This window comes from Thamnophis sirtalis, unplaced genomic scaffold (genome assembly GCF_051295495.1).
Source record: "Thamnophis sirtalis isolate CommonGarterSnake01/CBP01778 unplaced genomic scaffold, rThaSir2_p1.2 scaffold_15, whole genome shotgun sequence".
Lineage (NCBI taxonomy): Eukaryota > Metazoa > Chordata > Lepidosauria > Squamata > Natricidae > Thamnophis > Thamnophis sirtalis.
Window position 1 is genome coordinate 30,435,077 of NW_028261395.1, and position 26,648 is coordinate 30,461,724.

At 42.7% G+C, this 26,648-nt stretch overlaps 1 protein-coding gene across 2 annotated transcripts in view; it reads left to right on the forward strand.

The window, feature by feature from the left end:
- The window catches only part of RASGEF1A (RasGEF domain family member 1A), a 109,976-nt gene extending 84,295 nt beyond the window's left edge, over nucleotides 1-25,681 (forward strand). For both annotated transcript variants that reach the window (XM_014069661.2, XM_087702247.1), the window contains exons 4-13: nucleotides 794-931; nucleotides 8,193-8,414; nucleotides 9,379-9,453; nucleotides 11,068-11,160; nucleotides 13,952-14,054; nucleotides 15,432-15,511; nucleotides 18,263-18,454; nucleotides 19,863-19,986; nucleotides 20,894-20,966; nucleotides 24,810-25,681. In XM_014069661.2, coding sequence (XP_013925136.1) covers nucleotides 794-931; nucleotides 8,193-8,414; nucleotides 9,379-9,453; nucleotides 11,068-11,160; nucleotides 13,952-14,054; nucleotides 15,432-15,511; nucleotides 18,263-18,454; nucleotides 19,863-19,986; nucleotides 20,894-20,966; nucleotides 24,810-24,834 — 1,125 coding nt within the window. In that variant the 3' untranslated portion in view covers nucleotides 24,835-25,681. The remainder of the gene's footprint in view (nucleotides 1-793; nucleotides 932-8,192; nucleotides 8,415-9,378; nucleotides 9,454-11,067; nucleotides 11,161-13,951; nucleotides 14,055-15,431; nucleotides 15,512-18,262; nucleotides 18,455-19,862; nucleotides 19,987-20,893; nucleotides 20,967-24,809) is intronic.
- Nucleotides 25,682-26,648: the final 967 nt, after the last annotated feature.

Sequence of the window (26,648 nt, forward strand, 5' to 3'; positions counted from 1 at the left end):
TAGCCCAACCCACTGGTCAAGCAGGAGAACTGAACAAATGGCTATCCAAACTCTTCTTAAAAGCCTCCATTCATGGACCACCCACAACTTCTGGAAGTAAAGCATAAACAAATAGAAATTTATCTTTTCCTTCGTTTTAATTCTCCCTTTTTCTAACTGATGGTTCAAAATTTGGTGTCAGGAACCAAATGAATTTGTTCAAATGAGTACACGTTTATTCCATGCTAGTTCTCTATAAGAATCTGAACTACTAACAATCAAACTAAATTGACAGTAGGTAAGAGTCAATGGAATTCAAGGAGGTCTGGACTTAAAACTTTTGTGGGCATAAAGGGACTTGAGCAGAGGTGAGATTCAGCCAGTTCAGACTGGTTTGGGCAAACCAGTAGTGCTGATGATCAGTTGACCCCGCCCTATCCTGTCCTATATTTCCTTCTTTCTGACTCAGCTGATTTGCACAGCACCGCTGATTTCCACGCCTCCACTATTCTGCTTACTGGGGCCGCCTTAGAACAGTGGTTTCCAACCTTGGCAACTTTAAGACTTGTGGACTTCAACTCCCAGAGTTCCTCAGCCAGCTTTGCGCTAGGCAACCGTGCACAGCGCACGCTCACCGCACCGATTGTTAAACCGCTCGCATCCCACCACTGGTCTCGAGGCTGATGATGCATTTGACCCCTCCCTCACTCTCACCCTGGTCATCTCCTACATTTGGCACCGAACAGCATCCCCAAATTCAGAGTTAGGAAGATTTTTGATACACTGCTTAACAAACCCCCCTCTTCTCATTTAGGGGAAGCTCAAGGCCTTTGCAGCGAAGATAATCCAGCTTCTGAAAGAATGGACTGAAACGTTTCCGTATGACTTCCAGGATGAGAAATCTATGACGGAGCTAAAGGAAATTGCTCACCGAATCACCCAGTGTGATGAGGTAAGGAAGAAAAAAAATGAGTGGTGGGAAGAAGAAGAAAAAAATGCTCACTGTTAACCAACCCATGTATTAACTTGTCAAGGGGAAAATATTTATTGGTAGTGGTAGATTTATGTCTTAGGCAGCACTGAGACAGACGGACTGTTGACTGTTGTTCTATTTAGCCCTATGCAGTTGGGACGTGGAACACTTTGGATCTGAAGGATCTTTTAGTGCACATGCATGTTTTCCAAAACATTTTCCTCTTTCAAAGCCCAGCAAAGATTTAGCAAAACTAGGAGAAGAGGTTTAACATTTAGAGCTGTGGTGGTGCAATGATTAGAATGAAGATTGTTGAGGGGCAAGAAGCTGACTCCATAAACCACTTAGAGATGGCTGTAAAGCACTGTGAAGCGGTATATAAGTCTAAGTGCTATTGCTATTGACTCAGGCTTCCATCCTTCTGAGGTGGTAAAATGAGGACCCAGATTGTTGGGGGCAATAGGCTGATTCTGTAAACTGCTTAGAGAGGGCTGTAAAAGCACTATGAAGCGGTATATAAGTCTAAGGCCTATTGCTATTGGTCCTTCCTTCCTTCCTTCCTTCCTTCCTTCCTTCCTTCCTTCCTTCTTTCCTTCCTTCCTTCCTTCCTTCCCCAGTGGTTAGAATGCAGTATTGTAGACTAACTGTGCCCATTGCCAGGAGTTCAATCCTGATCAGCTCAAGGTTGACTCAGCCTTCCATCCTTCTGAGGGTGATAAAATTAGGACCCAGATTGTTGGGGGCAATAGGCTGACTCTGTAAACTGCTTGGAGAGGCTGTAAAAGCACTGTGAAGCAGTATAAAAATCTAAGTGCTATTGCTTTCTTCCTTCCTTCTGTCCATCCTTCTGTCCGTCTTTCTTTCCTTCCTTCCTTCCTTCCTTCCTTCCTTCCTTCCTTCCTTCCTTCCTTCCTTCCTTCCCAGCAGTTAGAATGCAATACCCAGATCATTGGGGGCAAAAGGCTGACTCTGTAAACCTCTTAGAGAGGACTGTGAAGCACTGTGAGAGCGGTATATAAATCTAAGTGCTATTGCTATTGCTGTTTAAACCCCTCCGTCTTTTCAAGAATGCTTTATTGCAGAGCTAAACTTTTTTTTTTTAAACCAATGCGTTGAATCAGCTGCCAAAATAGTATCATGTGTTGCTCTTGATAGCCACAATTATTTATTGGTTGTGGGAATACATCCCAACCTTGTGATTTGATTGCTGCCTATTCTTCCATTCCTTTCTGGAAATGGAAACAGCCTCCTCATTTTGCTATCTATCATTGCTGTTGTGGTGTTTGCTCACTTCCAAGACAGGAGCTTGAATGGATCGTAAGAATTTATAGATCCTTAATCTTCCCTTCCTAGGAGACATTAGGCAAAGAAGACGCCAGAAATGGGATAAACACAACAGACAGAATTCAAAACAACTACACTACTGTTAGGAAGGCACTAGTGTAAGATTTTGCCAGCAGTGTTTTTCTGCACACTTATTTGGGAGAAAGGGTTCAGATGTCCCAGAAGTTGCCACGATGTAAAAAAGATGTGGAGACTCTAGAAAGAGTGCAGAGAAGAACAATAAAGATGGTTAGGGGACTGGAGGCTAAAACATATGAAGAACGGTTGCAGGAACTGGGTATGTCTAGTTTGATGAAAAGGACTTAGGATGACATGATAGCAGTGTTCCAATATCTCAGGGGATGCTACAAAGAAGAGGGAGTCAAGCTATTCTCCAAAGCACCAGAGGGTAGGAGAAGAAGAAATGGGTGGAAACTAATCAAGGAGAGAAGCAACCTAGAACTAAGGAGAAATTTCCTGACAGTTAGAACAATTAATTAGTGGAACAACTTGCCTCCAGAAGTTGTGAATGCTCCAACATTGGAAGCTTTTAAGAAGACATTGGATAACCATTTGTCTGAAGTGATGTAGGGTTTCCTGCCTAGGCAGGGGGTTGGATTAGAAGACCTCCAAGGCCCCTTCCAACTCTGTTATTTTATTCTATTCTAAGGTGCTTTTTCAAGAGGCAACTGGACTTCCTTTTTTTTCTTTTTTGGAAACGTTTCGCTTCTCATCCAAGAAGCTTCTTCAGTTCTGATTCAGTTCTGAAGCAGCTTCTTGGATCAAAAGCGAAACGTCTTCAAAGAAAACCAAAGTCAGTTGCCTCTTGAAAAAGCATCTTTGGGACAACCCATGACTTGGTTGACTAAGAATCTCCACAGACAAGCGGTTCAGACCTGACGAAGCACATCTTTGCAACTCATTAAAGCAGTCCATTTTTTTGACTGCTGCTTTGAAGAACCTAATTTTTGGTTCCAACCAAATTTCCTCCAGCAGGTCAGTTTGCTTGGATGAATGTTTGCACTCCCCTTCATATGAGGGCCAAGATGTTTCTGCTAAATGATTTTTGAAGCATGTTCCATGCGCTATTAAGTAATGCAAAATGTAAAGATAATAAGGCCCCCTTTTTAAAAAAAATAAAAATAAAGAACGTGATGTTTTGAGATTGGTCATAATGCTTTAAGAGTAATTGAGTCTGCGCTTATTAAAAAATTAATAGCTATAAAGCAGATGGCACCTTAGATGATTAAAGTTGACACTTAACTATTAAAAGTGTCCTCAGCCGGACATGTTTCAATTCGTCAGTCCAGCTGTTTACTGGAATGTCACATCATGAGGCTGAGAAGCCATGGTGGAGGTCATATGGCAGATGATTAAAAACATGCTTGCAAGCACATGCTTTCAAAACTGGTAAACTCCAAGGATATTCTTGTTTTCTTTGGCAGTCAGGTTTAATTGGCTGCTTTTCCCAAAATAGGCCTCCCGTGGGCGAGGCCACATCTGATTAAAGAAAAAAGGTGTCATAAAAAGGCCCATGCAAAGGGCGATGACAGAGAACTGGTTTTGTGGTTTTTATTACTTTTAATGATGTAAGTTGTCCAGAGTTGCCTCAAAGCAAAATGAGCGGCAAACAAAATTTAATTTTAAAAAAAAATTAAAAAGGAAAAGGAAAAAAAATAAGCTGGCAATAACAAAACTACGCAGGGTCAGAAGTGGCTGTATTGGGATGTGGCACCAATAGGAAATTCTAAGGGTTTTCCTGGTGGAACAATTAATCAGTGGAATGGCTTGACTCCAGAAATTGTGTGTGCTCCATCACTGAAGGTTTCTAAGATTGGACAACTCTTTGTCAAAAATGGTATAGGGCAGTGATGGCAAAACCTTTTGGCACAGAGTGCCCAAACCAGAACATGCATGTTCGCCAGAGTGCCAGAAACACGAAGACCAGCAGGTCAGCGTGCACATGCCTGTTTTTGGGGTGTTTGGGGGGCCATTTTCAGGCTATTTTTCAGACTGTTTGTAGGCCATTTTTCAGGCAAAAAAACCCACCATTTTTCAGGCCAAAAAACCACATTTGGAGGATGGCTTATGTGCCCACAGAGAAGGCTCTGTGTGCCACCCCTGGAACGCATGCCATAGGTTCGCCGTCACAAGTATAGGGTCTCCTGATTGAGCAGAAGGTTGGACTAGAAGACCTCCAAGGTCCCTTCCAACTCTGTTATTCTGATCGGAATCTAACCTGAGTTTCTGCTGGAATGTCCAAAGCATCCAGAACCCAAGAATGTGGCCAGGATTAATGTACAAACCTGTCCCTCATTTTATTCATTTTATTTTATTTTATTTTATTTGTAATAAACTCACGGTTCCTAGTCCTGAAATTCATGAAAAAAATGTCTAAAACTGGAGATGGATGCATGTTAGCAGGGGTGGGCTGCTGGGGGTTCGCACGGGTTCGGGCGATCCTCTAGCTAGGATTCTGCCCAGTTTTTCAAATCCCCAAATGCCAACCCTGGCTCACTTCATTACATGCCACTAGGGATTTGAACCACTGAACTGCCAACCTTCTGATTGACAAGCTCAGCATCTTAGCCACTAAGCCATGTGTCCCTTACATCTCCCTATAGTGTCTCCCTATAGTTATTTGTTATTCCTTTTTTAAAAGAAATACATTTAAAAAAATTTAAAATGTGGTCACTGTTGTATGGTTCTTCGTATCTAAGTAGGCAAAAATGCAGACATGGCTAAAATTTCAGGAACAAGGAAGCACATTATTATATCAACTTGTCCTTTCAAGTTTCAGGCCTGAACGTAGGTGCTTAACCTCATGAAGCATTCACACCTACGCAGGCAGGATGAAGAGGTTTAACCAAAGTCCATTAAGCATGTTTTGGAGATCCCAATTAAGATACAAAAAAAAAAAAAAAGTGTGTTAGCATCTACATCAGGGGTGTCAAACTTAATTTCATTGAGGGCCACATCAGGGCTGTGCTTGACCTCTAGGGGCCAGGGTGGGTGTGACCAGGGTGGGCGTGGCTAGCTCCACATCACTCATATCGGGGGTGCCTGTGGTGGCCCAAGCACTCTCCCAGCAAAAATGGGCTCCCGAGCTCCATTTTCTACTGCCATGGCCTCCTGCAACCCTCTGCTCCGTTTTCACTGGCAGAGGGTTGCCGAAGGCCGTAGCAGCAGAAAACGGTGCTCGGGAGCCTGCTTTCACTGGCAGAAGCACCGTGGGCCAGATCTGTTTCCAGGGCGACCCCATGGGCCAGATCTAAGTATGCCATGGGCCAGTTCCGGCCCGTGGGCCTCTAGTTTGACACCCCTGATCTACATCATCAAGGAGAATGCATCTTAATCTTCCAGTTACGATGGCACCATAACTGGTTAGATCTAATTAAGGAAGCCAGAGTCTGTCTCCAAGATGGCAGGTGGGAAATTCCTACAGCAGGCTACGTATTACACCGATAACCAGTTTGACCCGTGAAGAATGTTTTTTTTTAAAAAAAAATGAGCACTTTGATTCGCTTAACAACTGTGGGAAGAAAGGTCATAAAACGGAAAAAGATTCACTTAACTAAACATCTCAGTGAGCAGCAAAAAAAAAATGGGCTCATTTGCAGTCGTAAGTTGAGGTCTGCCTGTATAAAGAGAAGACGGAGGCAGCAAGACCCATATACAATGCAGCTATAAATATAATGCAGCACTAGTCCATAGCTAGGGAAGACTATGAGTACCCCAAGGCTCTATTTTAGGCCCAGAACTCTTCAACATATTCACCAATGACTTGGACAAGGGGATAGATGGGGAACTCATCAAATTTGCAGACAACACCAAGCTAGCAGGAACAGCCAACACTCCAGAAGATAGGCTTAAGATACAGAAGGATCTTGACAGACCTGAACATTGGGAACCATCTAACAAAATGAAATACAATGGTGAAAAAAGTAAGATTCTACATTTAGGCAAGAAAAACAAAATGCCACAGGTACAGTATAGGTGGTATCTTGCTCAATAGAAGTAACTGTGAGAGGGATCTTGGAGCCACGGTGCACAATCACTTAAATATGTGCAGCAGCTGCCAAAAAAAAAGCCGAAACAGTTCTAGGCTGCATCAACAGAGGGATAGAATCAAGATCACATGAAGTGTTAATACCACTTCATAATGCCTTGGCAAGGCCACACTTGGAATACTGCATTTGGTTTTGGTCACCATGATGTAAAAAATATATTGAGACTCTAGAAGGAGTGCAGAGAAGAGCAACAAAGAGGATTAGGGGACTGGTGGCTAAAACATATAAAGAACAGTTGTAGCAACTGAGTATGTTTAGTTTAATGAAAAGAAGGACTAGGGGAGACATGATAGCAATGTTCCAATATCTCAGGGGTTGCCACAAAGAAGAGGAAGTCAAACTATTCTCTAAAGCACCTGACAACAAGAAGCAATGCGTGGAAACTAATCAAGGAGAGAAGCAACCTAGAACTAAGGAGAAATTTCCTGATAGTTAGAACAATTCATCAGTGGAACAGCTTGCCTCCAGAAGTTATGAGTGCTGCAACACTGGAAGTTTTTAAGAAGATGTTGGACAACCATAACCTTGTCTGAAGCGGTGTAGGTTTTCCTGCCTAAGCAGGGGGTTGGACTAGAAGACCTCTAAGGTCCCTTCCAACTGTTATTCTATTATATTCTATTATAATATAAGCAATAATTTTGTAGCCTTGGAATATTTCTCAGTGATGAAAATCCATAGATGAATGGTGGTGGCCTTACGCAAATTTGGCAGGAAAAATTAGTTTGCTTGAGATTGAATTCTAAACCTATCAGCCGTTTAATAATATTTTACAGAATTCATACAGGTAGTCCTCAACCTACGATGACAATTGAGCCCCAAATTTCTATTGCTAAGCAAGATGGTTGTTAAGTGAGCTTTGCCCCCATTTTACAACCTTTGTCCTCACCGTTAAGTAAATCACTCTAGTTGCTAAGTTAGTAACACGGCTGTTCAGTGAATCTGGCTTTCCTTCTCCAAAAAAGGTCCCCAAAAGGGGATCATGTGACCCCCCGGGACACTGCAATCGTTGTAAGTACACGCCAGTGCTCAAGCATCCGAATTTGGATCACGTGACCATGGGGATGTTGCAAGTCTTAAGTGTATAAAAATGATTGTCTCTTTTTTTCCCCCACCGCCATTGAAACTACAAACGAATGGTTGTAAGGAGAGGTTCTACCTGTACAGAATCACCAAGTTGGAAGGGGCCCTTGGAGCAGGGGTGAAAATGCTACCCATTTGGGCTGGTTCACAGAACCAGTAGTAAAAAAAAATACTTTAAAAAAGTAATTTAAAAAAGTTCCTACAATCGCACGTCGCACAACTGATCTTCGGAACTCTTTTTTTTTTTTTACTTTTTAAGCATTTTTTTTTACTACAGGTTCTCTGGAAACATGGGTGTGGGGGTCCATTTTTGCTCCCAGCAGGGTTCCCTGAAGCCTGTAGGCCAAAAAGGGGAGGTGGGGTGCTGAGAAAGAGAGAGGAGGAGGGTCAGGAGGGAGAGAGGAGAAAGAAAGAAAAAGAAAGGGAGGGAGGGAGGGAGGGAAAAAGGAGAGGAAAGAAGGACTACAAACCTGACACTAAACGCAGCTTCAGAGGATAATCCAGGGCTGGAAGGGACCTGAAGATCATCTAGTCCAACCCTGCTCCAGCAGGACATTGTTAAAGAGAGTTTCTGTCTTTTGATCCCCCAGTTACATGGCTACATAGCCACGCCCACCCTGTCACATGACCCCACCATCAAGCCACGCCCACAGAACCAGTAGTAAAAAAAAAGGATTTCACCACTGCCTTGGAGGTCTTCTACTCCAATGCCCTGCCCAGAATAATTTACCCATTCTCAATCAACTCTTATCTATTTTATGGATTAGGAAAATGGAACAGTCAAGAAGATCATCAGCCAGATGACCCAAGATCTTCTGATGGCTCTTGCTGCCCGCAATCAGTACCAAGAGATCCGAGAAAAGTTTCGCCAACCGGTGACCGAGAAGGGTGCCATCCTCAAGACTAAGCCACAGGCATCCCAGAAGGACATTCTGAGTGTGTGCTGTGACCCTCTGGTCCTTGCGCAGCAGCTAACACACATCGAACTGGTGAGTGAGCCCTGCCTTGTCCTGTCTTTGCTTCATGACATCCCAAATTCTCCGATTCGAGACCAGCTGTTTTAGAAAAGCTACTCCAAGAGGGGAGGAAGATGATGGGCAAGTACAGAGGTGTTGTGGCCTGCCAGTGGCCTGCGGAACTGGCAGCAGAGTCGGACAGTGAGGAGGTTGGGGAGGAACATGGGCCAGTCCTGAGGGCTGAGGAAAGCTCAGACGGGGGCTCTGCATCGGAGGCAGAGAGGGAGCTAGACAGCAGTGAGGCAGAGGAACAGCTGGAGCCTGTTCCCAGTGTGCACATGCACAGAGCTGCCAGAAGACAAGAACAACTAAGAAAGCAGGGTCGACTTAAGAGTAAAGCCACACCTTGAGGGCTCCTCCCATGGGAAACAAAAGAGGAGTGAATGGGGAGAGGGCTTTTGCAGGAAACAATTCGTTCATTCGGTTGTGTCAAGAGAGAAAAAATATGTTTGTAACTATAAGAGACTCTGTGCCAAGTTTTGCCTTGCCTTACATTTGGAAACTAGTTTTTTTGGCAGTTCGCCAAATGAGATAAGGTGCATGTTGATAACTATTCCTCTGAAAGACTGTTTGCTAAGCTTTGCTGACTATGAATGAAAGGAATTCACAGTTGTGTAAATAAAAGGGGTTTTGCTGGGACCAAGATTCTGCTTCTTGCTTGTTAAGGAAACCTAGGTCAGAACAAGAGAACGGCTTTGTCAGAACTCAAAAAGTTTGTGTAACTTGTCACTTGCCAGCTCTTTACTGCTCAAACATATATAAGAATGAAAAACAGCTAAGCTCATGAGACTAAGACAAAATGTTCATTTTTAAACAAGGCTTTGTTCCAAGTGTATAGGCAGTTGTCTACATTGGAATGAAAACACACCTCTGAATGTTACATCGGTGTCTTCTTTGCACATCTGTGATCTTGATCATCTTTTTTTGTTTGTTTTAGGAGCGGGTAAGCAACATTTACCCAGAAGATCTCATGCAGATAGTCAGTCACGTGGATTCTCTGGATAACCACAAGGTGAGTTTCAAAATTTGAATGAAGCGGACATGGGAAATAGAAAGATTAACCCACAAACTCTAGTCATGCCCTAGTCGCCACCCGTCTTGACTATAGCAACAGACTCTTCCTGGGACTGCTCTTGAAAAGTATCAGGAAGCCTCAATTGGTTCAAAATGCAGCAGCTCGTACGATTTTGTGAGGATCCAGATGTGCAGAGGTGTCATTGTATCCGGAAGCAGATCGGCAGCCAATGTGGCTGCGGGAGCTACATTGACTGCCGAACTGCTTCCGGATACAATTCAAGGTGCCAGTTGCCACCTTCAAAGCCCTGCATGGCTTGGGACCAGATTATCTGAAGGACTATCCTTTCCTGGTGACATCTATCCAACCTACCAAGTGGGTTCCCCTCTTTTAAGATGGTCCATCTGGTGAGACCCAGAAGAAGGGCCTTCTCTGTGGTGGCTCCCTCCCTGTGGAGCATCATCCCTTCAGAAATTAGACTGGCCCCCACTTTGACCCTCATTGCAAGGCCCTGAAGACCTGGCATTTCCAACAGGCTTGGAGAACCCCAGAGTGGGATGGAGCCCATCAAGTGGATCATTTTATTGTTATTGTGGGGGTTGGGTTGTGGGTTATTGTTTTTATTGTTTCTATATTGTGTGTTTTAAAAAAATAATAATGTAAGTTAGCAATAGCAATAGCAGTTAGACTTATATACTGCTTCATAGGGCTTTCAGCCCTCTCTAAGCGGTTTACAGAGTCAGCATATTGCCCCCAACAACAATCCGGGTCCTCATTTTACCCACCTCAGAAGGATGGAAGGCTGAGTCAACCCTGAGCCGGTGAGATTTGAACCGCTGAACTGCAGATCTGCAGTCAGCTGAAGTAGCCTGCAATGCTGCATTTAACCACTGCGCCACCTCGGCTCTAGTTCCCAGAGCTACTAAGAATGAGTGGGGTACAGTGGTGGGATTCATTTACCCTCCCTACCAGTTCACAAATGTGTGTGCACATGCGTGCATGATTTGCTCACACGCACTGCGTCTGTGCATGCAGAGTGCTCACACATTACATTATGGTGGGTGAACGGGGCCTCATGCAGCCACCACTATCAGTTCGCCCAAACCGGAGAGAACCAGCTGAATATCCTGGTGGGGCGGCCATACAAATTTTCTTAAATAATCAAGAAAAATAATCTGGAAGACCTACATAGGAATGGTGACAAAAGGCCAATTCATGGGGGAGTGCAAGGACTACCTATAGACAGGGTGTACATTTGGACTGTGAAAATCCTATCACTGTTTTGCACGCACACTCAGAATCTCCTAAAAGCAGGTTGCTATTTGGGAGACATCCTTTTTTTTTTTTTTTAAAGTACTAAACTACTAAAAATGCTATACTAAGCTTTCAAGAAGAGACTGGACTGCCATCTGTCAGAAATGGTGTAAGGTCTCCTGTTTGGGTGGGTGGGTGGGTTGGACTGGATGACTTACAAGGTCCCTTCCAACTCTGTTAATCTGTTACACATTTATCTAAGCTGGGCTTACTTATGAAGATGAGACAAAGACTTTGTTGGAAGCGGTATCCTCATTTCAATTCAGGTCTAACTGCGGATGTTTGATTTTTTTTTAGTGCCGAAGCGATGTTACGAAGACCTACACTCTTGAAGCCTACGACAATTGGTTTAACTGCCTCAGTATGTTGGTGGCGACAGAGATTTGTAAGGTAAGGATCCACAGGGGAAAAAGAACTGGGGAATGGATGTTCTCCTGACCGGTGCAATGTCTCTGTTTTGAGATTCACATGCAAGCAGAACACTCCTGTCGACCTTAAATATGCTTTTCTTTATTTAGCTGTGACTTTCATTGAAGTACTTAGACCTGATTCATGCTGGAGAGTTAAGACATTATCAGTCTCTTTTCCAGGTTATCATACACTTTTCCAAAATTGCCTGCTATTGGAGAAGTGAATCAAATTCACACGAAGCATTAGGACCGATTTATTAAGCCTTAGTAAAGCCACACCTGTAATCCTGCATCCAATTTTGGTCCCTGCATTACAAAAAAGATGTTGAGACTTTGGAAAAAAATGCAGAGAAGAGCAACTAAGATGATTAAAGGCCTGGAGACTAAAACATATGAAGAACCTTTGCAGGATTTGGGTATGGCTAGTCTGGAGAAAAGAAGGACTAGGGGTGACATGTCTTCCAGTGTTTGAGGGGCTGCCACAAAGAAGACGGGTCAACTTATTTTTCAAGGCACCAGAAGGCAAGACAAGAATCGATGGGTGGAAACTAATCAAGGAGAGAAGCAACCTGGAATTAAGGAAAAACTTTCTAATAGGGAGGACAATAAACCAGTAGAACAGCTTGCCTTCAGAAGTTGTGGGTGCTTCATCACCAGAAGTGTTTAAGAAGAGACTGGACAACCCTTTGTCTGAAATGGTAATAAGGTCTCCTGCTTCAGCTGCGCGCAAGCGCAGAAGACACACACACATTTTTGGTTCTGCACTAGGCAATGTTATGACCTAGGCTTCCCCAAAAAGCATGAAGCAGATTCCTGGTACCGACAAAAATAAAACCCCTTTTATTAAACAAATGTGAATTCTTCTCATTTATATTCAGCGAGGCCTGGCAAACAGTATTTGAAAGGAATATTTATGACTACAGACCTTATCTATCTTGGAAAGCTGCCATGTGAATATTTTCCAAATGAGGTGCTGTGCAAGGAAAGACTGGGCCCAGAGTCTCTGAGATTCACGGACAGATCTTCACACTCCTGAAACTAATCTAACGACTGAACAAACAAATTGTTTCCTGCAAAAGCCCACTCCCCTTTCACTCCTCTTTTATTTCCTATGGGAGGGGGCAATCACCTTCCACTTATGACTTTACTCCCAAGTCGATCCTGATTTCTGAGTTATTCTTTTCTTCTGGCAGCTCTGTGCATGCGCACACTGGGAACAGGCTCCAGCTGTTCCTCTGCCTCACTGCTGTCCATCTCCGTAAGCAACTGATCATTGCCGGATGGCCTTGGACCCGTCTCTGCCTCTGGTCCAGAGCCCTCGTCCGACCCTTCCCCAGCCTCCAGGACTGGCCCATGCTCCTCCCCAACCTCCTCACTGTCCGACTCTGCTGCCAGTTCCGCTGGCCATTGGTGGGCCACAACAGGCAAACCGGTTGTTAAATTATGTGAAGCCCACCTCTGCCTTCTACTTTTCAACATCAACATGGAACCATGGATGGAGAACCTTTTGAATTCAGAGGGAAATGTCATCGGTGTGATACACAGCTCTTCCTTGCTTTGGATACAGATGAGACAGTAGAACAGTTGCCTTGGCTCTTAATACCCGCCACTCAAACCACAATCTTCAAAACCAAAAGAGCAGGGGGGTGGGGAATTAAGAGTTTGTTGCAGATATCCCTCCATCATATTGGTCAATCTGGACAGTCTCTGGTTATCAGAGACCTCCAAATGGCCAAGTAGAGCATGGTCAGATATGAAATGCATTGCGTGGCTCGTTCTCAGCTGATTGCTCATATTTTATGCAGAAAAGCACCTCGGTGTATTAAAGGATAATTGTCATTGTTGACCTAAGAGCCTGGTTGGGAGGAAATATCTCAAAGTCCTTGTGGGATCTGTGTAATAAACTATGTAATCGGGAGATAATCCAAACCTGAATTCAACAGCGCTTGTAATTAAGTCAAATCAAATCAGCTTTTAAGCTTATTGGTTTCATTTATTTGCATATTTGAAGCGAGGAATGTTTTGTTTTAGGGTAGAATATGTTCTGCATCAAGTATGACACTTAAAAAGCTGGATTATGGCTTCTCGGTGTCATAATGACCCTACAGGATCAAAGCAATCTTCCCTTTTTAGAGGCAGGACAAGGTATTTGGCAGTTGCTTTCTTTAAGGCTAGAAAATTTAAATACTTTTCAGCATTTAGCTCACCAGAGGCGTTTTTTTTCACGCATTCCTTGTCCTGATTAGAAGGAAATTATTTGAATTCTTGCTAGTTCAGAAGCACTTAAGACCCTGAATACCTGAAGCAGGGGATCACAGTTAGCTCCTAACCACTCAACATGCAGGATTTGGTGTTTTCCTAAAAGAGAGAGGAGAAACTCAACTTACTGCCTAACCCCGAAGACTTCCATGAAAAATGGAATTGATCCTGTTAATTTTCCAACAAATGTGTTGCCTCTGCTATTAGTTTGATATTCCTGTGGTATTAGTATGGTTCCCAAGTGGCCTAGAGGTAGAGGTCTCACCTCACAATCAGGAGGCTGTGAGTTCAATCCTAGGTAGAGGCAATTATTTCTGTCTCTGGGCACAATGAGAATATTTCTGCTGGGGGGGGAAAATCCGCATTGGTGACAAGATGGGCATCTGGCCAGTAAACACTTAGCTTTATTCCATTGCCCAGACTCCACCCCGCAAGGGATTATGGGGGGTCATTAAAAGGAGATGATTAGTACGGTTCCCCTCTTCTCACCGAACATCCTTTTAATGTTTCAGGTGGTGAAGAAAAAGCAACGAACAAGAATTGTGGAATTTTTCATTGATGTGGCAAGAGAATGCTTCAACATTGGGAATTTCAACTCCATGATGGCCATTATTTGTGAGTAAGGTCTCTGTGGGTGTCACAGCATTAGTAAAAAAAAAAAGAGGATTGAGTAGATAAAAGCTTAGCCTGAGAATGCAAGTTAGCTATTTGGAACATCGGTGTCATCTCCTACTAATATTAACTGCTCTGCATCTATATTATTAACTGATCCTGTGTAATGATCCCCATATATACACACTGGTACTCTAAACACTGATAAAACCTGGTGCCCCCACCCCTCCTTTGTACATACTGGACAAATCTTCATTGGGTTTTTTTTCTCAACTTCATGGTGCCCCCTTGGGCCTGGTGCCCTAAACATGTGCTTAGTCTGCTTAATGTTCAAAACCTTTGGTTCCCCATTGTTGTAAAAGTTGGGGTTTGGAGCAGAATTGAAATCCAGCAGGTACTGACAGGTCCTGGTAGTGGATATTTTGAGTAGTTTGGAGAACCGGCAAATGCCACCTCTGCCTGGCCCCAGAGTGGGGTGGGAATGGAGATTTTGCAGTATCCTTCCCCTGCCACGCCTACCAAGCCACACCCACCAAGCCACACCACACCCACCAAGCCACGCCCACAGAACCAATAAGGAAAAAAATTGAATTTCACCACTGGTTTGGAGGGCAGGATTTGCTCAACGCAGGGATTCAGAGAGAAAGTTATTGTCACTGTAAAACAGATGATGATGTGCCCAAGAAAGAAAGGAAGCCAGGAAGACCTCTGTTAGATGGGAAAGCAGTAGGTTTATCGAAAAGGTATAGGAGGATTGGGGCATCTGCTTGAAAGAGTATGATTCAATTTGCTAGAAGGTGTGACATACCAATACTTAACACCTCAAGGTGGATTGGAGGAATATAGAATGCAGAAGCCAGGGGCGAAGGGCGAGGGGCTTGAGAACATTTTGACCCCTTGGCTTCTGAACATTTAATGTGCTTAGGACAATCCACATGTCTGCAGAAGCTTCCATTTGACACAAGTCAAGAGAGTCCTGACTGAAGTTTTATGAAAGACCATTGTTGCTAGAAAAGCATTTGAAATGCATGCCGAAATATAGCAAATTATTTGGATTTAAAAATACTTTTCTTTCTCACTTTTTTCTTTGTTCCTTCTTCTCACTTTCCATTTCTCTCTGCTTCTCTCTTTCTTTCTTCATTTCTTGTTTCTTTTCCTTCCCTCCTTCTCTTCTTTTCTTTTACTTTTTTGTTTCTTCCTCCCTTTCCTTCTTTTTCTTTCCTTTCTTTCTTTTCCTTTCTTTCTTTTCCCCTATTTTTCTCTCTCCCCCTTTTCTTTCTTTCTCTCCCCCATGTCCTTCTCTCTCTCTCTCTTTCTCTCTCTCCCCACCTCTCTCTCTTTCCTTCCTTCTTTCCTTTTCTTTCTTTCTCTCTTTTGCAGCTGGCATGAATTTGAGTCCTGTTGCCCGACTAAAGAAAACATGGTCCAAAGTGAAAACAGCCAAATTTGATGTTTTAGAGGTAAATATTTCATACCTTGCTGCATTGGGTTAAGGTTTTTCACTCAGCGGATTCTTTTTCATTTTCATTTTGAAAAGCAAGGACAAGCCACAATACAACAGCACAAGAGGTGGGCTTAACCATAGTTCCCTGCTTAGAGTTAGGGAACAGAAGAGCAGAGCAAGCATGAATTAGTAAGGAATAAGCTCTTCCTTCCAAATCTTTAAATCAATCAAATTTCAATCAAACTGGATATAAAGAATTTCCTCAGTTGTCAGCAGACACTCCAGCAGGTGTGCCTCGATTGGCTAAAAATCTGCCTTTCTTGGTGCATTTTTTAAAACATATTTTCATCAGTTGGAAGAGGGAAATTTTCCATATCATGCTGGAAGGTTCCTCTTCCACCCATAACAATGTTCATACAGTGGCTGAAGCGGATAGCGTTTGAAAGACAAGGAGGTGACCACTCATAATCCACCTATCTTACTTTTCATTTCATTTTCGTTTTTAATCACACCTCATGAAAGCCTGCCATCTGGTGGAGAATTATATTCAGGATTTAACAAACCGCAAGCCATCTCACTAAGGGACGTGGTGGCTCAGTGGCTAGGACGCTGAGCTTGTTGATCCGAAGGTCAGCAGTTTGGTGGTTCGAATCCCTAGCGCCGCATAATGGAGTGAGCTCCCGTTACTTGTCCCAGCTTCTGCCAACCTAGTAGTTCCAAAGTATTTAAAAATGCAAGTAGAAAAATAGGAACCACCTTTGGTGGGGAGGTAACAGTGTTCCATGCACCTTCGGCGTTTAGTCATGCTGGTCACATGACCACAGAGACATCTTTGGACAGTGCTGGCTCTTCGGCTTTGAAACAGAGATGAGCACTGTCCCCTAGAGTCAGGAATGATTAGCACGTATGTGCAAGGGGAACCTTTACCTTTACCTTTTTAAGCTATCTCAATGAAAATAAAAAGGATTTGGTCCCAAAGGTGCTTTTTTTTTCAAGAGGCAACTGGAATTTCTGTCTCATGACCCCAGGACATTGCAACCATCGTAATTGTGAGTCAGTTGACAAGCATCTGAATGTCAAATATATGACCATGGGGATGCTGGATAGATCATAACTCTGAAAAGCGCCACTTTTTTTCAGTGCTGTAAAACTTCGGGTGTTCATCCCAAATTGCATAGCGTGTAGAGATTCTCAGTCATCCAGGTCATGGTTGTCCCAAAGGGGCTTTTTCCCCAGGGATGAACATTTGGAATGAACACCCTTCGAATGGTGTGGGAGTATGAACAGATTTCCAAAAAAATATTGCAGACTACAGGAACCATTAGCACCACTCTGATGACCCTGAGGACACAGATAAACCCCCAAGTGCTTCAATGATCCTCTAAAAGGATGCAAATAACCAGCTGTCTACATTTGTTGGTTGAGATTTGAAGTTGCCAATTGTTTGATCATTGTGACACATAGTCAAGGTCTTTCTGAACAGTAGCAGTATCGTCAGTGGTGTTGAATAGTTTTACATCATCAGTGAAGAGAACGCAGTTGCTAATAATGTGATCACAGGGGTCATTTATGTAAAGTATGAAGTGTTGCTCCTAAAATGCTAACTTGGGGAGCACCGCTGTTAACAGATGTAGGATTTGATAGGGCGCTCCCTATTTTGACCACTTGTTGCCTGTTTGACAGGAACACAGTTATCCAGTTATGCAGGGGTCCAGAAATGCCATAAGATTTTAGTTTTAGAACTAGTTTGTCATGTACTACTGAATCAAAGGCTTTACAGAAGTCTATGTAAATTGCATCTATTGTTTTGCCTTGGTCAAGTTATGTAGTTCATATGTTTTTGCAGTGTAGGAGTTGTAGATTCCAGGACAATTTTTTTCTGAAACCAAATGGTTAGTTAGAGAGCAGGTTGTTTGTCTCTAAGTGGAGGGTAATGGACTGGTTTATGGTGCGTAGCTTCTCCTCTGGTAACACTGTACTAACCAGAGTATACAAAACATTTGCTAGACCAATTCTTGAATACAGCTCATCTGTCTGGAACCCACACTGCATATCAGACATTGACAAAATTGAGTGAATCCAGAGATATTTACAAGAAGAGTCCTCCACTGCACTGCTCGCAACAGAATCCCTTATGCCACCAAACTTGAAATTTTGGGCTTAGACAACTTAGAACTACGCCACCTTCGGTCTGACCTCAGCGTAGTACATAAAACTATCTGCTACAATGTTCTATCTATCAATGAAAACATCAGCTTCAACCACAACAATAGATACAAACTTATGGTAAACCGCTCCAAACCCAATTGCAGAAAATACAACTTCAGTAACAGCGTGGTCGATGCCTGGAATGCTCTACCTGACTCTGTGGTTTCTTCCCCAAACCCCTAAAACTTTAACCTTAGACTGTCTACTGTTGACCTCACCCCATTCCTAAGAGGTCTGTAAGGGGCGTGCATAAGCGCACCAATGTGCCTACCATCCCTGTCCTAATATTCCGTTGTATTCGTATTCATTTCATGTATTCATAATCTTGTATATACTTTATATCTATCATCTTATTCATGCTTAACAAAACAAATAAATAAAATAAATAAAAAACAATCAGAGCTGAAGAAGCTTCTTGGATGAGAAGCGAAATGTCTTCAAAGAAAAAAAAAACCCAAAAGTCCAGTAGCCTCTTGAAAAAGCGTGTTCGGGTCAGTCTGGACGACTGAGAATCTCTGCAGACATTAAGCCCCTGCTTCTTATCGTTCTTTGCAAATAGCATCACATGGATCCCTCCAGCAACTTTTGTAACTATCGGACAGCTCTCCAAGGCGCGGCACAGAGATCTCTGACAGCACACAGCAGCCGGGAGAAAATTGTCATCCCTGTTTTTAATCTGTTCATTAAAGATATCTACTTCCTGCATAAGATACACACCAACCACCTGCCGAATGGACAAATCAACTTCAAGGTAAGCAGCCTTTTGCAATCTACAATGAATGCATGCGGCATGCAATAAGTGGGATGAATGTGGGGGGGAGGAAAGTGCTCCCTTAAAAAAAGGGGAGGATTTCACTACTTTTATGCTAGCTTTTGTTTTCATTACTATCCTCAAGGATACGTAAAGCCTCAGGGCTCCACGTGGGGATTACAGCATTTAGAAATTTTTCACAACTGCATGCATTTCACAACTGGTTTTAAGCTGGTAGATACTCCATTTGGTAAAAATCTAGAATGGAATGGAATAGAATAGAATAGAATAGAATAGAATAGAATAGGGAAATAATAGAATGGGAATGGGAATGGAATAGAATAGGAATCGAATGTAAAACAGAATGTAGAATGGAATGGAATAGGAATAGAATGTAGAATGGGATAGAGTAGGGTACAGTAGAATATAGAATAGAATAAAATAGAAAATAGAATAGAATAAAATAGAATTGGGAATGGGAATGGGAATGGGAAAGAGAAATAATAGAACAGGAATAGAATGTAGAACAGAACGTAGAATAGAATGGAATGAAATATAGAATGTAGAATGGAATGGAATGGGAATAGGAATAGAATGTAGAATAGGATAGGGTAGGGTAGGGTGGAGTAGAATATAGAATAGAATAAAATAGAAAATAGAATAGAATAAAATAGAATTGGGAATGGGAATGGAAAAGAGAAATAATAGAACAGGAATAGAATGTAGAACAGAACGTAGAATAGAATGGAATGGAATATAGAATGTAGAATGGAATGGAATGGGAATAGGAATAGAATGTAGAATAGGATAGGGTAGGGTAGGGTGGAGTAGAATATAGAATAGAATAAAATAGAATTGGGAATGGGAATGGAAAAGAGAAATAATAGAACAGGAATAGAATGTAGAACAGAACGTAGAATAGAATGGAATGAAATATAGAATGTAGAATGGAATGGGAATAGGAATAGAATGTAGAATAGGATAGGGTAGGGTAGGGTAGAGTAGAATATAGAATAGAATAACGTTATTGACACTTTGCTCATCTTAGCATCCTGCATGCAGGACAAAGTCTTGATTTCATGGGAGAAAAACAGATTGCAGTGGCACACAAGCTAAAGTGATCCTAACAGGAATAGGAATTGAGAAGCAATAATCAAGGAAGGTGTAGGGAAGTCCTGAGGACTGTTTGTCCTCCTCCCCTTGACCAAAGCAAGGCCAGACAAGAAGCAATGGATGGATATTAACCAAGGAGAGGACCAGCTTAGAAATATGGAGAGCTTTCCTGACAGGGATAACAAAGCAGCCATCTATTCGGGATGTTTTAATGTGGATAGAGAGATTCTTTTGATTCCATGATGTTAACAATACTAATTCCCATTTGTTTTCGGTCGGTGTGGATCTCCTGCAGAAATTCTGGGAAATTTCAAGGCAAATCCATGACTTTGTCACATGGAAACAGGTGGAATGTCCTTTCGAGAAGGACAGGAAGATTCAGAGCTATCTGCTCACTGCACCTATTTACAGTGAAGAAGGTGAGACTCTGGGGCGGGAGGGGCAGGGGGAGTTATTCTTAAAAAAAGAAGAATAGTTCCCCACAACTGCCTTTGAATCTCTCACATTTACACTTTCTGCAAGTACAGAAGAACTATAGAATTAAGCAGGAAAGGCCAAACCCTTTCCAGAGCAATGTAAGCCTAAATCACAAAAATGCATGGGATGCTTTCTATTCTATTCTTTCCATTGTATCATTTTTTCAGCTGATGGTGTTTCAGTTGGAAGAATGGAGGCAATGGGTCTGTTGACCATAATGTCATTCTAGAGAAGTAGGATTGAGGTCAATAAAGAAGAGAACAAAACTAACCACATTTGATAGAATATGTGTCTCTGTCTGTCTGTCTATCTATCCTATCTACCTACCTTTCTATCTCTCTACCTACCTATCATCAATCCATCCATATCTATCTATCTATCATCTATCTATCTATCTATCTATCTATCTATCTATCTATCTATCTATCTATCTATCTATCTATCTATCTATCTATCTATCTATCTATCCTATCTACAGTATTCTATTCTATCTACTTATCTACCTACCTACCTACCTACCTACCTACCTATCATCCATCCATCTCTATATCTATCTATCTTTCTGTCTCTCTGTCTATCCTATTCTATCCACCTACCTCTCTACCTACCTACCTATTATCCATCCATCCATCTCTCTATCGCTCTATCTACCTACCTCTCTACCTATCATCTATTTATCTTTATCCCCCTTCTCTCTATCACCTCTTTCTCTATGTATCAATCTATATCAATCTATACCTATCTACCTACCTACTTACGTATCTACCTAACCAGCTCCAGATGGCATATTTCTGACAATATTATCATCCCAAACTGATCAACTTGTCTGTCTTTCTCTCCCTCCTCCAGCTTTGTTTATTGCCTCATTTGAAAGCGAAGGTCCAGAAAATCACATGGAGAAAGACAGCTGGAAGACTCTCAGGTAATCACGGTTATTGATAAACAGGAAGCAAAGTTGTTGCTTGAACAAAGCCAAAAAGGCGAGTTAGCCATTATGCAAAGTAAAGCTTCTCGTACTCAGGAAAACAAAACTGCACAAGTATTGCCCTATTTGCCCTAAAGGAAAGGAGAACATTCAAAGACTGACTTGCCTCTCTAGTTCTTCCAGTGGCCAAGCCGACAACCATCCTAGACCAAGTCAAAGCCACAACCTTTCCCACCACTTTCTAAATGGTGATGTGAACTTTATTTACTTCTAAATAAAGAAGGAAACTTTGCTTCTTTGTTGAGAAGGGGGAGATGACTATGGTATTTAAATCAGGAGGTCCTCAGGAACATGGACAGAGGTTGAGATGATGGTCACCAAGATGGGATCAGAGCCCTGCCCCCCTTTTTACATGGGCCAGAATGCATCTTTCAGTCCTAAAGTTGTGGTCACTTCCTGACCTTTCATCCTGCTGCAGATGAAATTTTAAAGTTTTAATGGTAGACCAAAGACTGAGACCAAAGACTGAGTTAAGCTTTTTCTCCCCAATGTTCTCATTTTAAGGTTTCCAGGAAGTATTTATTTATTTAGCTTTGGTGGCACAGTGGTTAGAGTGCAGTACTGCAGGCTACTTCTGCCAGCTGCCTGAAATTTGGCAGTTCAAATCCCACCAGGTTCAAGGTTGACTCAGCCTTCCAACCTTCCAACCTTCCACTTAGACTGCTTTTGCTATTGCTATTTATTTGCTTTCTGTAGCTGCCCATCTCACAGCAAACTATTGTCGGCAGCTCATAATTCAAAACATAGGTTATAATTTAAAAATTTAAAAACAATAACAACAGTAAAAAGCATGAAGACAGTCAAAAGTATTAAAATGTCTGATCCAAAATACTTATAAAGTGTTAATTTGGGTGTGCACGTTTTAACTTGGGGAACACCAAGAAGCATTATCTTCCTTTTACCATCTCAGGATTTACCGTATTTTTTGGAGTATAAGATGCACCCTAAAAGAGGGTGAAAATTTGGGTGAGTCTTATACATCGAATGTAGTCCCACCCATCCATCAGCCAGCACCCTTTGGCCTCTGCCTCCCAGCAATTTGCCTCCTTGCAGCAAATAGCAAACAGCCTGTTTCAGTTTCAGCTTCAGCACAGCTTGATTAGCACAAGCAGCTGATTGTCCGTTGGATTGGCCTCCCGACTATCAGCTGTTTCAGGCTGCAGGGATGCCATTGCCACCTCCAGGCACCCCATTTTCGGCCTCTGTGTGAACCATTCTGATCCCCACCGCCCAGAACGGGCAAAAGATGGGGTGCCAAAAACAGAGATGCGGACCCCAAAAATGGGGCACATGGAGGCGGTAATAGGCTATGGCAATCCCTGCAGCTTGAAACAGCTGATCATCAGGAGGCCAATCCAACTGACAATCAGCTGCTTGTGCTAATCAGGCTGTGCTGATATTGAAACGGACACACCTTGTTTGCTGCAAGTAGGCAAATTGCTGGGAGCCAGAGGCAGATTTTCCCCCCCTTGTGCTAATCAGGCTAAACTGACACTAAAGCAGGCCGTTTGTTGCTTGCTGAAGGGAGGCAAATTGCTGGGAGGCATAGGCCTTTTTTTTCTTGTTTTCCTCCCCAAAAGCTAGGTGCATCTTATATTTCTGAGCGTCTTATACTCTGCAAAATACGGTAATACAGGAACCCCATTTTTATCTTTTCCCAACAGAGAAGCGATCCAATGGGAGAGTTCTGAATTATTCAGGGATTAGTGGTCTGCTTTCTACTCACTGGACTTAATTCCACATAAAGCGTAAACAGGCCCTGTGGGTTTGGACTGCTTTTATAGATGTTTCACAGGAAGGGAACAATAACAAAATTGTGTGCACATAGAAAAGTTTCGCCTGTAGACAATTTTCAGCATATGTTTTGAGGGCTGGCTGGAAATCATCTTCAGAAATCAGAACACAAGGACAATTTCAGTGTTCCTTATATAAGGGAAGCATGAAATTTCATGTTTAGGGGACTGGAGACAAAAATGTATGAAGAACAGTTTCAGGGATTGGGTATGTCTCATCTAACGAAGACAAGGGTTAGGGATGACATGATAGAAGTCTTCCAGTATTTGAGTGGCTGCCACAAAGAAGAGGAGGTCAACTTATCTTCCAAAGCACCAGAGAAGGCAAGACAAGAAACGATGGATGGAAACTAACCAAGGAGAGAAGCAACTTGGAATCAGGAGAAATTTCCTGAGAGAACAATTAACCAGTGGAACAGGTTGCCTCCAGAAGTTGTGGGTTTTTTTTAAAGAAGGGACTGGACAGCTATTTGTCAGGAATGGTACAGGGTCTTCTGCTTGAGCAGGAGGTTGGACTAGAAGACCTCCAAAGTCCCTTCCAACTCTGCTATTCTGTTCATTCATCCACCAGGTTTTTGAGGTTCTCAGGGAAAACTTAAGCGGGAAGTCAAGGGAAACCGAGATTTCACATTAACATAGTCTAATTTCTCATCAGCATTAAAAACATACAGCATTAGTTGATGGGAGATGACAAGATGTACACAAAATGACCAACATCTATACTAGTAGTTGGGAGAAGCAGTAGAAGGAGGTGTAGTAGAAATGGGAAAAATATAGTAGACACCAGTGGACACAAGAATTGCTTGTGTATGTGTGTTGCATAGCAACCTGTATTGTTGTGTGGGCTCTCTTAGGTCACTTGAGGGTACATTTCCCCAGTGTCAGAATAGAGCTGGAAGTGACCTTAGAAGTCTTCTAGTCCAACCCCTGCTCAAGCAGGAGAGCCTATACCTTTTTAAATTGGTTGTCCAGTCTGTTCTTAAAAACCTCCAGTGATGAATGTCTATGGGGATTCTCAGTCATTCAGATCACGGTTGTCTCAAAGGTGCTTTTCCAAGAGGCAACTAAAATTTCTGATTTTTCTTTGAAGCTGTTTTGCTTTTCATCCAAGAAGCTTCTTCAGCGAAAGGTCTTCAAAGAAAAAACAGAAAGTCCAGTTGCCTCTTGAAAAAGCACCTTTGGGACCCCAGGGATGGAGTACCCACAACTTCTGAAAGCAAGCCATTCCACTGGTTAATTGTTCTCGTTGTTAGGAAGTTTCTCCTTAGTTCCAGGTTGCTGGATTAGTTTCCATCCATTGTTTCTTGTCCTGCCCTCCGGTGCTTTGGAGAATAAGTAACCCCCTTTTCTTCGTGGCAGCTCCCCCAAATACTAGAACACTGTAACCATGTCCCGCCCTGGTCCTTCTTTTCTCTACAGTGGCCATACTCGATCCTTGCAACCGTTCTTCATATGTTTTAGTCTCCAGGCCTTTAATCATCTGAGATGCTCTTCTTTTTCCAAAGTCTTAACATCTTTTTTGTAATGTGGAGACCAAAACTGGATACAGGATTCCAGGTGTGGCCTTACTAAGGATTCATACGAATCCCTAGCGCTGCATAACAGAGTGAACTCCCATTACTTGCCCCAGCTTCTGCCAACCTAGCAGTTCGAAAGCAGTTCGAAAAATGCAAGTAGAAAAATAGGAACCACCTTTGGTGGGAACGTAAGAGCATTCCGTGCGCCTTCGGTATTTAGTCATGCCAGCCACATGACCATGGAGACGTCTTTGGACAGCCCTGGCTCTTTGGCTTTGAAATGGAGATGAGCACCGCCCTCTAGAGTCGGGAATGACTAGCACATATGTACAAAGGGAACCTTTACCTTTACCTTATTCATGATTTTGATTCCATGCCTCAGTTTATACAACCAAGAATGTTTTTCGCTTTTTTGGCTGCTGCCACATAAAAGAGCCCATGAGAGTAACCTTTTGTCTTTTTGTTTTTAGGACAACCCTCCTCAACCGAGCCTGAGAATTGGAATTTTTGGATTTTAAAGCACACTCTACAAACACTGGGTTTTTTTTTCTAATCCTGAAAGGCTTGGTTTGTGAAAAGAAGGCCTCGCTGGTTGGGGTCAGTTTTGTATATATATATATGATACCTTTTATGAACGACTGAAAAAAAAATTACGCTCGATAGTATTTCATGTCAACTTTAAGGCACTTAATGATGGTTTTTGGTCTTTTTTTAAAAAAAAACCCTCCAAATCAAGGGCAGGGCCCTGGTCTCAGAGATGAAACGGACTGTGGGGAAGCAGAATCTGTGGTGATGTCTTCTCGTATGGCCATCAAGATCTTTATTTTCATGTGTGATGATTTTTACCCAATACTGTACATGTATACCCTCTACCAGGGAGTCGGTACTCTCTCATTTTGGGGGGACTTGCTTGTGCCTGGGACTTCCTGGCGAAGAGCGGATGCATCGTGGCCTTGCGTGTGCCTGGCGCTTTCATGGTGTGGAGCGAATGCATCGTGGCCTTGCGTGTGCCTGGCGCTTTCATGGTGAGGAGCATCTAGAAACCGCTGAGTGACCCAAAGAGGCAACCGAGTTGATTCCAGGATCAGGTTGATTCACTACAAAACTTAAGCACGGAGCCTTTGTCAAACTACACACCCGTTTAAGTGAACTGATATTCCGATAAGCGTGCTTCTTCTCTGCTGCCAAGTTTCTATATATATATAGAATTTGGATTGAATTTGGTAAAGGAAGCATTTGCCTAGAGAAATTTAAAAAGGGTAAATTTGTTTGTCTTGAGGCTGCTCTGGATGAGTCATTCTTTTGCTGCAATATATTCCATACTAGCATTCCTGCAGAATCATCCCGATTTTTGTTTCTTTATTTATTTATTATTCCTCCAGTGACGTGAAGGGCACTTCGCTTTCCTATTTAACACTATGGATGTACAAATCCTTTGGGAAATGTACAAAGCTGCTTCTTCCTCCCTCCCAAATTGTTACATTGGCTATTCCCACCTCCACAAGAATTGTGGTTGCTTAGAAAGCTACATACATGCGTGCACACAGCTACATAGATTTCCTCCCTCCCACACCACCATCCCCAGTGAAGTGGAAAGCATCACCTGGAAGCATACTCTGGTACCCTGTTTCCCTGAAAATAAGACCTTCCCGGATAATAAGGCCAATTGGGCTTTTGAGTGCATGCACCTCCACCGAAAATAAGCCCTCCCCGAAAATATTGCAACACAGCAGCAGCCATGGGGTGACCACGCTCGCTGCCTCTTGCACCTCAAAAATAATAAGACCTCCCCAAAAATAAGGCCAAGCGCTTATTTCGGGAGTCGAAAGAAAATAAGACCCTGTCTTATTTTCAGGGAAACACAGTATGTTTTGAAGAGAATGGTTTAAAGAAAATTCAGTATGGTGGTCATGGACAAGTGATAGAAGCCACATCTGCACTACCACACGCATAACAAAAAGCAGAGTTTCAATCGCACCATCATGGATGCCATCCTGACTTATCTTACCTTAGCTCGGGGACTCCCTGTGGGGAATTGGGACAGAGGCAGCTGCTTTAAAAGGCTCAGAGGTTTGCAATCCCACCGCTGCCCAAATGCCAGGGCTTTCCATTGACTTTGGGTTGCTAAAACAAGGCGATTTAAAGAAGTACACAAAAGGAACATATCTCATCTCCTGCTTCTTTTGCGGGGTACCACAGCCCCAAGAAAGGAGGCCTTTTGTGAAGGCTGAAAGGGGGGCCTTCATAAACATGCGGGCAAGCCATGATGGCGTGAAAGAAACTGCAAACCTCTTTGCAAAAGAGGAAGA